At 38.6% G+C, this 12239-nt stretch overlaps 1 protein-coding gene across 1 annotated transcript in view; it reads right to left on the bottom strand.

Moving 5' to 3' along the window:
- Lpcat2 (lysophosphatidylcholine acyltransferase 2) overlaps window positions 1-12239 on the bottom strand; it is a 59002-nt gene that overhangs the window by 37149 nt on the left and 9614 nt on the right. Inside the window, exons 3-8 of the mRNA XM_026392279.2 lie at window positions 11420-11637; window positions 9901-10013; window positions 7707-7767; window positions 6757-6815; window positions 3891-3925; window positions 1790-1844 (exon numbers count right to left, since the gene is read on the bottom strand). Coding sequence (XP_026248064.2) covers window positions 1790-1844; window positions 3891-3925; window positions 6757-6815; window positions 7707-7767; window positions 9901-10013; window positions 11420-11637 — 541 coding nt within the window. The remainder of the gene's footprint in view (window positions 1-1789; window positions 1845-3890; window positions 3926-6756; window positions 6816-7706; window positions 7768-9900; window positions 10014-11419; window positions 11638-12239) is intronic.

Below are 12239 nucleotides of genomic sequence, written 5' to 3'. Positions count from 1 at the left end.
ACCAAGACACTGAAACGGGAACAAAAAGAACAGAGACCTCAAACCAACCTCTATGTGGGAGGCTCAAGTTCTGCCTCCACAGGAGGGGTGGAAAAGATGGACCTCAGCGGCAGGGCCCAGCTGCTCACAGCCTGAGCCGGGGCGTGGACAGACTCAGGGACTGAAGGGCTGCTCAGATACACTTTTTAGTTATATCTGAACAGTGGGGAATTTAAATATTCAGATATCATAAAGTAATTGGAGTTGCCGGGTGAAAGGCAGCATTGTAAACATAATTACATAATAATTAAAAGAAGATGACTAAAGTGAAGTCCCTAAACGCCCACCCTCTCACCCCGCACCACAATTCAAATACATCAAATCCCCACTGAGTCAACTGTTTTCAACCGGCTGAAAGCCATTTTGTTCCTGAAGTTACAGAACAAAGGGTATATTCTTTTCTTTGGCCAGAAAATATTATCTAAACAGGTCTCCGAAGCAGCTGGAGAATGCAAATATTGTCATTTTAAGAAGAAAGAAAGCAAGCCATGACACAGAAAGGAAATGTGGTAATAGCAGTCAGGGCAAAAATGAGGAATTTACATACCTCTGTTGTAATGTAGTTTGACCGCTGACACTTGTGCGGAACAAAGGGGTACAGTTCTCGTGCACTTCCACATCTGTTGCTAGGTCTCGTTTTAGCTGGAGAGCGGTCAATTTGGAGGAAAGGACAGAGGTGTGTGTGTGTGTGTGTGTGTGTGTGTGTGTGTGTGTGTGAGAGAGAGAGAGAGAGAGAGAGAGAGAGTGATATCTTTCACATTTGCAGAGAAGACAGCATGGCTGTTTTAACTACAGGCTTTATTGTTTTTTTAGAAAAGGAGAACTGGACTAGACTACCTGAGCAGCTACTGCAAAAGAAAGATCTGTGCTCAGGATGACTAGGGATTGTATGATCTAGGGCTTCCTGAAATACACTTTCAGGTGATATCCAGAGAAAAATGGCTTCTGTGGTCCAATATTTCAAAGGCCCTAAAAAGTACTGAGAAAAGAGACCTAATCCATTTTGTTTACCCTGGTACTTCCTGAAGGGCACAGAGCTCTGGATGCGGGTCTGTGGAATTCAATTCATAACAGGTCTATTTTACTTTGTTGGCTGGTTTAGCCACTCAGCCATTTAGAAGTTGTCAGTAATTCCAGATGACATAGGAGAGCAAATTATATTTCAGAATGAGTTTAACTTCAGTGAAATGTTCCTTGAGATTTGCATGTTGCTTGCCTTCCTTGAAACTGTCAGTTTTGTTTCACATCATTTGTTTTAAAACCAGCTCAGCATCTTAGCATGACCAAAAAACATAGCACCAGCTCTTGGATGTTTCTAGAAGAAAGCAACAACTAATCCGTGCCCTTCAGAGCTGTTTCCCTAACATGACTCTAGGGGTTCAGTTTGACAATATGGATTTATATACACAATTTATAAGATACCAGGGCTTTTTTTTTTTTTTTTTTGGCCCTGGAGATTGAAGTAGGGGTGCTTTACTACTGAGCTTCATTCTCCACCTTTTTTTTTTTTTTTTTTTTTTTTTTGAAGCAGGGCCTGGCTAAGTTGCTGAGGCTGGACTCAAACTTGCAATGATGCTCCTACCTCAGTTTCCTGAGTTGCTGAGATTATAGGTGGGCACCACTATGGCCAGAAAGACAGAGATTATTTTAAAGGTGGTAAAACTTCACATCTGGTCTCTCCAGACTAGAAATTCAAAACTAAAGGAAAAGCCAAATCTCAAGTTCCAAGGTTATATTTTGAATGACTTACCTCGATTTCCACCTTTGTGAAGGGCTGGCAGAAAGTCAGCACACAGAGCTGGATGCTGAAAAGAAAAAAAGAGAGGGCTATATCTTCATGTAGCAGCTAATGTTACTCCACAGACTTACTCTACACACCAACGCCACCAAAGCACACTTAATTAACATGCAAATATATGTATGTATGTGTGTGTGTGTGTGTATATACATATATTTACTATAATGCTATAAGTGCATATAAATGCTACACCACAGGTAAAATACTTCTTGGACTGAGACAACCGTTTTAAAGCTAAAATACCAAATGCCATACCAAATATGCATTTGTGAGTCAGAACCACAGCTCAGCAGTGTAAACCCCCAATTTGAAGTTTCCTTGACAACAAGGACTCAAAGGCCTAAGCTGCTAGAGAAGCTATCCAAAGGCACATTTTTTAGGGAAGCTCCTGAGTATAGCACTGTTTCTTGAAAGAGGTTAGCTAGCTGTTCAAAGACAATTTTTGGAACCCCTGGGAAAGATTTCTGTGGGATGCTTTTAGTTTAGCCTCATTAGTCAGTTGATCCAGAAATCAGGCAGAGTGGATTAGACTATACGTTTAACAAAATGACCAATCAACCCTTTTCTGCTAGAAAGGAATTTAAATACTGTTTATTTGTAAAAATTACTTGAAGAGACATACTTGAGGAAGTGATGGGTCAAACAAGGACTTCAGTTAAAACAAGAAATTTCGGAAGTAAATTAACCACTTCCATTAAATATGTTATCGTTTGGGGACAGGGTCTCAAAATGTAGCATTTGGAAAACACAAAATTGTGCTTTTTAAAGATTTTGTTTGTTTATAAGTCCTAAGAAATCCCTGATTCTTCAAGTATCTTTTTTCACGGTTTCCTGTATTCACTCTCTTGTTTTCTTTTTTCCTTTATCACATCTTCCCAGGTTAGAAGACTAGATTAAGCCACTCTATTTTCTAGCCCATTCCCTCTGCAGAAAGCAATTTATGTGATTCATGTCAGCTTGAGCTGTTATGTAACCCACACCCCCCAAAAAAGCCATACTGACCACACCATGAACCCCGAGTCACTATCTCTATAGGGAACTAAATTTGGAAAGGCCCGAAAGATGACACACATCAGGAAGTATACATATGTACGCACCCGATTTTTAGGAACATCTATTTCTAAAATGTTCGTGGCACTACTTGTTTCTCCTAATTCTCTCTTGCATAAAAGCTAGGAACCAGCTACTCAAAATCATGGTGGCATGAAGTCTAAAGAATAAACAGATTTCTTACAGAGTAGAGGACAATGCACTGTCTACACACCCCTTACGGAAGCATAATAGGAACGTAATTGTTTCACATGTGCGAAGGGTTATTCCACTGACCCATTCGTCTCATTAAAGTGTATTATTTCAAAGAATCTGGCAGAGTCCTTGAAGGCAAATGATGATTTCCTTTTTATTATTTCTGAGTGGTCATCACCTATCAGACTTTACAAGGGGAACTAAACAAAAGATCTTGAAGGAAAGTGCGGTTCTACAGGTTCTGTTCTTTTTCAAGGCCCATTTTTAGCTTGGTTCATAGTGAAACTGTTGCTGTCCTCACTCAAGTGCTTAGAGAAACTGCTGATCCCTGCACTTTCAAAATCCAAGAACGGAACTGAAATCCCAGCGAGCTGGTTTCTCAACTTACATCAAACACATCCCAGCTATCGCAGGACGTGCAACTAATGTGATCTGAACTGCTTAAAACAGGGTGGTAAAGTCTCCACGCAGACCCTAGAGGATGCTCAATCTGCAATGGAAATGAAAGTGCGAAACTCAAGCTAAATATGATGGAAACTGGTCACTGCAAAGCTCCTTACAAAAACTTGAGGAAACAGAAAAATAAGAAAATAAAAACCTTGAGGCCCATTGGAACACTGGCGAGAATTCTCCACATGGGAGAGACCAAGGGTTACTGGGCGAAGTCATGATGTGCTCTGCAGACATCAGGTACTTAAGACTCTGGTTCAAATCTTTATTTATTTTTTTAAAGAAGAAATAAATGATCTTTTATTTTCTTCCCTGAAGTAAAATGTATTTAAGCTAATCACAGACAGAGATGACTTACAATGTATATCCTTGCCATGTCCAGGTCACAGTATCCTACAATGACAAAAGTATTCAAGCAGTTATTTCAGAAGGAAAATATCGAATAAAATAAAGACCTCATCTTTTTTTTATGATGAACATTTTTATGTAATTTAAAAAAATTTATATATGACAGCAGAATGCATTACACTTCTTATTATACATATAGAGCACAATTTTTCATATTTCTGGTTGAAAGACTTAATTTTTTTTAAAAAAATTAGTTATAGATGTCACAATACCTTTATTTATTTACTTACTTATTTTATGTGGTGCTGAGGGTTGAACCCTCACACATATGAGGAAAGTGCTCTACCACTGAGCTACAACCCCAGGCCCAAAGACCTCATTTTAATATTGGGATTCATGTATACTTTTCCTGAAATTAAAAATAATGCATTGAAAAATGAAACAAGCACATTATTATTAAAAGTGGTGAACTGACCTATGAAATCTTAGAATATGTATCTACATAGCAAAATACCCATCTTCCTATGTCACTATGGATCTTTTTGTGGAAAAAATTATTCTGAATTTTTACAAAAACTAGTACACATGCTTAGCTATTTTCTCCCAATATGAACATATCTAGAAAATGAATTTTCTTACAATAAACAGAATACAATTTATTTACAATAAACAGTTCAAAAAAAAGGAAGGGGTTATTTGGGAGAAAAGATTAAAGTAATGCATATTGAAAGAATTTGAGTATACAGAAAAAAATTCAACCTATAAACAGAGGTGCAACGAGCAAAAATTTGATGATTCTAATTTTGTTTTTTTATTTTAATTTTGTTCATTTTAATTTCATTTTTCCAAGGTTGAGAAAAGAGCCACTGAATAGAAAGATGGATTGATGGAGAACTGTTAATCTTTTTTAATATTCTTTTTGTAATTGACTCTTATTAGTTATACATAACATTAGGATTCATTTTGACATAATTATAAAAGTATGGAATATAATTTGCTCTAATTCAGTCCCCAGTATTTTCCCTTTCCCTCCCCTCCTCCTTCCCTTGTTCCCTCCCCTCTACTAATCTTTCTGCTTTTTTACTTTTAGGGATTTTTCCAGTTCGTGTCTTGTGGATAGACATGATGGTGAGACTCACTGTGGTATATTCACATATGCACCCGGGAAGGTTGGGTCAGATTCACTCCACTCTCGTTCCCTTGCCTCGTCCCTTCTCCTGCCTCCTCAATCCCTGTCACCTACTCCACTGATCTTTCTTCTATTTTGATGGTATCCCCTATTTCCCTTTCTTTCTCCTTCCCCCACTACCCCCCTGCCATCTTGAACTACCTCTCACATATGAGAGAACATTTGACCTTTGAGTATCTGAATCTGGCTTACTCCACTTAGCATGACCATCCCCAGTTCCATCCATTCACCAGCAAATGCCCTAATTTCATTCTTTCTTAAGGCTGAGTTATACATTTTCTTTATCCATCCATCCATTAAAATGCAGCTAGGTTGGCTCCATAGCTTGCTGTTGTGAACTGTGCTGCTATAAATTTTGATGAGGCTGTACCCTATAGTATGCTGATTTTAGATCTTTTGGATACATACCAAGGAGTGGGATAGCTAGGTCATATGGTGATTCCATTCTCAGTTTTTTGAGAAATCTCATATTGCTTTCCAGAGTGACTGTACTAATTTGCAGTTCCACCAATAATATATGAGTGTACCTTCCCCCCACATTCTTGCCAATACATTATTATTTGTATTCTTGATAACTGCCATTCTGAACGGAGTGAGATGGAATCACAATGCAGTTTTGATTGGTATTGTGAATATTTTTTCATATATTTGTTGGCAAATTGTATTTCTTCTTTTGACACATGTCTGTTTAGTTCTTTTTAAAATTTATTCATTTTTTAAATTTTAGGGGAGGCAGTACCGGGGATTGAACTCAGGGGCACTCGACCACCAAGCCATATCCCCAGCCCTATTCTGTATTTTTTATTTAGAGACAGGGTCTCACTGAGTTGCTTAAGCACCTTGCTTTTGGTTAGGCTGGCTTTGAACTTGAGATCCTGCCTCAGCCTCCTGAGCTGATGGGATTATAGGTGTGCACCACTGAGCCCAGCATGTGTTTAGTTCTTTGGCCAGTTTACTAATTGCGTTATTTATTTGTTTGTATTTTTGAGGTTAAGTTTTTGGAGAATTCTCAATCTTAAATAGCATAGATAACTAACAGTTATCTCCTGCTTTTTATATAAATTCTCTAGCAAACAAAGTCCTCTCAGAACCAAAGCATTCCCCCCCCCAAAGTCTTTGGGAAACAGTGGCACGATCTACATCCAGAGAACAACAACATACCCAGCTGTGTGAAAACAGCATTTCCTGAGCTAACTCTGGACTTTGAACAGGGTGTTAAGTGCTTTCATATATTTCCTTATTTTATCAAGCTACCAGCCACGGGTCACACAGCTCACAAGTACTGAGACAGTAATTAAAGATCAAGCTTCTCTCAAATTTATCCTGCTGTATCAACCCTTCTCCATCAGTAATGACCTCTAAATCAAGAAAAGTCTCCTTCTAGGCTTAATTAAAATTACAAAGTTCCACTATCCTGTCCAGTGAGACCCTACATCTGGGACTTAATCAGACAGTGACAACAGAGGCTAAGAAATGTCTTCCTGAAGCTTCATAATAATAAAACAATACTTAATATTGGTATCAACAATGTGCCTATCTTGAAAACCAGCCACGGCAAGCAGAATAAACCTGCTGATTCCTTCACCATTCATCTATTCTTTTCCTTATTCACACAGGAAAAGGGGTCTGAGAGAGGAGTGCTGTTTGGAATATTTAAATTGCTCCCACAGAAGAACCCTGTGCTTACCAGCTTGTTGGGGTATCTGAGGAGGATGGGCTGCACGGGGACTCCCGGAATGAAGGCTCCTGGAACCACAATGAAATGCTGTCATATGGTTTCCATAGGAATAAAAATGTTACAATAAGAAAAAAATCAACTATAAATGCTATAAGTACGCTGATGGCTTACAAGTACAGATCACAGAATCTATTGCATGTGTTGGCAAATGCCTAGTGTTTACCAAAATGAGGAGTTTTTTAAAATTATGAATCAGTCAAGCAAATATTTAATCCTGTGCTGAAGGCATTTACATATTTCGTTCCTTATTTGTGAGCATTTCCCAAATACCTATTATTCAACAAGATTTGTTTACAAAGCAGTAATGACAAAATCAAGATGAAGAGAAATAAGAATATCTAGATAAAGATAAAGACAACTCCTTGAAGTGAAAACTACCACAGTTGCCAGAAGTGAGCTATCACTTCAGCGATGTGCATTCGAGCAGCCAGACAAAACCGTTAAAAAAAGGTCAAGAGTTATGCTCAGGACCACCTGCCCCGTATTCAAAAGGGAGTGAATCACGGAGGGCATCTGAAAAGCCAGAATAAAACAGGGACTCCACTTCACATCAGAGGACTCTGGGGATATGCAAGTGTTCCTTGGAGAAAAAGAAAATTATCTACAGTTTGTGTGTATAGACACACACACACACACACTCACACACACACACACACACTCACACACTCACACACACACTCACACACACACTCACACAGACCCTATAAGGAAGAAGAGGTTATGATACCAAAAGAGAAAGTGAAGGAGTTAAGTTCTGTGGAATCACATTAAATACTTTTTATCAGATAAAAGGAAATGCTCAGAGCAATCTAAAGCATTACTTTGTGTATTGCTATCTATAATCATTTGAGAAATCTTCCACACTACTTTGTTATAATACATAAATTAATTTATCTCACCTGGTTTAAAAGTAATCAAACAGGAGCGATTAGTACAAGTACCTTCTGGGAAAACTAGTATCTTGGGAGAAAAGGAATAGATTTAATATTTCAGTCTAATGAATAGATTACCTCTTATTCGCTTTCTTATGACTTCACAAACAGCTGCGAACGCTTCGAAAACAAAAATGAAATAAAAAGCTAACACTTGATTCTACTGAAAGCTCGAACCAGATTATTCAATGTTCTTCTAAGAGAAATACAGTTTGGCCATTTAGGTTCTTAGAAAATGAATTTAAGCTTTGAATGGAGAATATGCTTAATTTACAAACATACTACATTTTTCTGAATCATGTTTTTACCAATGATCTGAATAAATTTAAAAGAAATACGGAGGCTGTAAGTCTTGGTCAAAGTATACACTAGGCAAAGCATATTAAATTCCCTCCTCTCAGCTACACATCCTTACCCAAATAACCACCTACTTTGTCTCGGTTTTCCCATTAAATGATGTTCACTCCCACCAGAGTTCATAGAGGTCCTGAGGACAAAGTAGAAAATGGCTTCCTGCTGACCTGAGTAGCCGATGGATGGAATACAACTTGTTATCTGTTTTTTGAGGATGTGTTTTAGCTTTTAATGTATCTCTTTATGTTTTCCATGTGGAGAACAAGAAGTATGATTAGTTCCTCCATTAACCGACTAGATGGCAGCTTGGTTTCCTGAAGCTTTTAAAATTTAGTTATGAGCCAAGTGCTAAGAACATCAAATACAAGTAAAATTCTTGCACTCGATGCAGTTAGTAATATGTATTTTATAACAGAGAGGGAAAAGATTATTGAGTTAAATTGCTATAATTATAGGTTATTTCTAAAATAAAAATTATTATACATGCGGTGTGATTCCATCCTCCAAACTAAAAAATGGGTTTCCTATGAAAGATATAATGTTGTATTCAGTGGAAATTCTACAGCTCCGTCACTAACTAGGAGCAGCCATGGAATGAACCATAAAACCTCAGAGCTGGAAGGGGCATTAGGTCACCCAGCAACAGTAATGTTGGAATGTTTTCTACAATAACCCCATCCGCCCACTCCCGCCCTGGAATAGCGGTTGCTCAGCCAATGCCAGAAAATAGTTCTAGAGATCCCAAAGCAAGACTATTCTTCCTCTGGACAGAAAGAAAGTTCTTCCTCAAAACAACCAAAATGAGGTGAAATCTACCTTTCACCTCCCACCTACTTATTGCAGATATACTTTTTGATCCAAAGAGAAAAATCAAACTCTAATTACAAATGCTATTCTTCTCAATCACTGTTAAATCGTTCCTCAGAAGCCTTGGTTTCTAAAGCCTCCTGGTCAGCCACACTCCTTTGGTACTTTAGCATCTGCATGTCCTCTGCAGGACCATCAGTGTGCTAGAGGTCACCTGTTGTCATCTGGACAAAGATCAAGGGACATTACCATGCAATAAATACTGCCCTCCCTAATCCTCAGCCAGCACTGTGAGGAAGGGCTGCAGAGATGGTGAGGGCTGACCAAGCCTTATGGGTGATTTTGATACACCTTGTGAACTGAGAAGCACCACCTAAATATACTTCAGAAAAGATGAAAGAGCTGGCGGGGCGCGGTGGTGCACACCTGTAATCCCAGTGACTCTGGAGGCTGAGGCAGGAGAATCACGAGTTCAAAGCCAGCCTCAGTAAAAGTGAGGCACTCAGCAACTCAGTGAGACCCTGTCTCTAAATAAAATACAAAACAGGGCTGGGGATGTGGCTCAGTGGTTGAGTGCCCCTGAATTCAATTCCTAGTACCCCAAAAAAGAAAAGATGAAAGATCTGCACCATTTTTTCAGTGAACCCAACATACTGTTGAATAGAATGGGGCTTTGGAATTTCATACTCTAAATTATACGATATAGTCATATTAATTCATGGTGATTAAATTCAGAGATAGAAAAATCACGTTTTATGATGGGGAAGTAGAAATTGGCTGAAGAGTCTGGCAGATAACAGGGATAACACAGTGAAGTCCATGAAGGAGCTCACGCAGAGGAGGACTTCTGATTACTCACTAGTTCATCCACTCTGCTTCCATCTTGCTGAGACACCTGGTGTGGGTGTCCACAGATGTCAGCATCTGTGGATCCACACAAGAAAGTCTACAGATGGGGAGTCAACTCAACATGGCTAAATGACCACTGACTGCCTTTTACCTGGGGCCATTCCCCTCCGGAGGTCGCTCGCTTTACTATTTCATTTATTGTGTTCTTTCGGGAATCCGGATCCACACGGGACACCAACACTGGCTGCACAGCCCGTAAGAGACCTTTAAGATGAACAAAAAATCCAACCAAGCATTTTTTTGACTAAAGCCAGCATAGCAATAGTATAGGATAAAACATAAGACAAATTTTATGCAAAACTAAAATGATAGCAAAGAAAAAACTAAAAAATACTGCAAAGTTTATTAGAACTTAGTTTCTAGTTTCAAAAAGAGAGGTGGACCGTTATGTCTAAAAAGATCTCATGGGCTGGGGCTGTGGCTCAGTGGCAGAGCACTTGCCTAGCAGGTGTGAGGCACTGGGTTCAATTCTCAGCACCACATAAAAAATAAATAAATAAAATAAAGGAATTCTGCCCATCTACAACAAAAAAAACATTTTTTTTTTTTACAAATTTCATTAATGTAACAGAAGTACGTGGAGAGCAGATAATATGAAAAGAGGCAAATACAATTTTTCCCCCCAGTGGTCTTCTGCCTCGACAGACATTAAACCTTTGGAATATTCAAGATTGTCGTGTTGAATTTTAGGAATATTTTGAAAAATGATCATCTAAATTCACAGTGCACATAAGTAGAAGGCAACTTTACACATTTTACTGAAATTTTCAAAAAGTCAGTGTTCTCGACAGCTTCCAACCACACGCAAAATAAGCCTCCATTTAGCAAAAGCTCATTGCTACACACTTTCCAGGAAGATCAAAACACATTACATAAAGCACGGTGGCTACAGTCAAGAAACAAAGTGCCTGGGCTGAAGGACACAGCTTCTAGGACTGCTGCCACTTCTGCAGAGCACAGGGGCCACCTGCACCCCCTCTCCCTTGTCACCTGAGAGAGAATCCTGGACCACTGGGAGCTGTGACTTGGAGACTGATTCCTTAGGGAGGGACCAAAGTATCTGATGGAAAAACACTTCACTTGCTTCATTATTTCTTACGGCAGGAAGCGCTGACTGTTCCTCACCATGATTTTCAGAGGTCTCTCATGGAGTCTCCCAGGGTAACCAGGAAGAAAACAAGAGTTTGGAGAAAAGACTCCGTACGCCTATCAGCCTAACACCCTGAACAGAAATTCATGAAAAAGCACATAAACTGTGCATTGGTTCAATTCTCTCTCAAATAACTAACTAAATAAAACAAAACAAAAAACAAGAATCAGCATGTCCAGTATTTGAACACTGGTCTTCCCCAGCCATAAATAAGAACAAGACAGGATTATATGATAATAAAAATAGGTATTAAAAAGAATGATGAGGCTATAGATTAATAAAGTCTAGCTTTTTTTCATAAATTCATTCTTTCCATATAGGACTTAATTATAAGAAGAAGAAATATGTTGAAATATTTTAAAGTTTTTTAAAAAAATTTATCAAAAAAACCCCAATATGATTATTTTAATTTCAAGCATAAGCATGAAAATATTTCATCTGTTACCTCTCAAGTACTTACTGCCAATCATAGGGATCTGGACAGTTTCATACCGAGACACCAACGAAGGCAGTCCAGACACAATACAGGCAATCCCATCAAAGAAGGACGAATGAGGGGCGACAACAAAAATGGGTGCTTCCAAAGCGCTGGCAGCCTTTCCTTTCACACTCACTTTAAATCCCATGGAAAAGTAGAGGGCGTAACCCAGATACCTCAAAACCAAATGAGTAAGTGTCCTTTGAAAATAAACGCAGAAAAGACATAATTAGCTTTGCTGATCGAAGTTAAGCAGCCTGGCTTCACTCTAAAATACAAGAAAAAAAACCGTGTCAAAGAATTGCATTTTAAAATATAAGCTCGGGAGACGAATAGCTAACACTTACAGGGAACTCTTACTGTAGGTGCCAGTCACTATCCTTGGCCTAATCTATTGAAAAGTAGGTATTATTTGTTTCTATCCCAATTTTACAGGTGACAATAGTGAGGCATGGAGAAGTAATTTGCCCCAGGATATGTAGCTATTAAATCTCTCCATTACTCTGTGACTATAAAGTGATAAAAATGAATTTTAGCTGGGTGAGGCAACACACAACTGTAATCCCAGCGTCTTGGGAGGCTGAGGCAGGAGGAACATAAGTTGGAGGTTAGCCTCAGAAACTTACCTAGACCCTAAGCAACTTCATGAGATCCTGTCTCAAAATTAAAAAAAATAAATAAAAACTGAGGAAGAATCTCAGTGGTAAAGTATACCTGGGTTTAATCCCTACTGCAAAAAAAATAAATAAAATTTATTTTTAATTAACACATGTTCCCCACTGAGACAACCAAATCAGTACTG

The sequence above is a fragment of the Urocitellus parryii genome, chromosome 15, assembly GCF_045843805.1.
Source record: "Urocitellus parryii isolate mUroPar1 chromosome 15, mUroPar1.hap1, whole genome shotgun sequence".
Lineage (NCBI taxonomy): Eukaryota > Metazoa > Chordata > Mammalia > Rodentia > Sciuridae > Urocitellus > Urocitellus parryii.
This window is presented reverse-complemented; position numbering and strand designations above follow the sequence as displayed.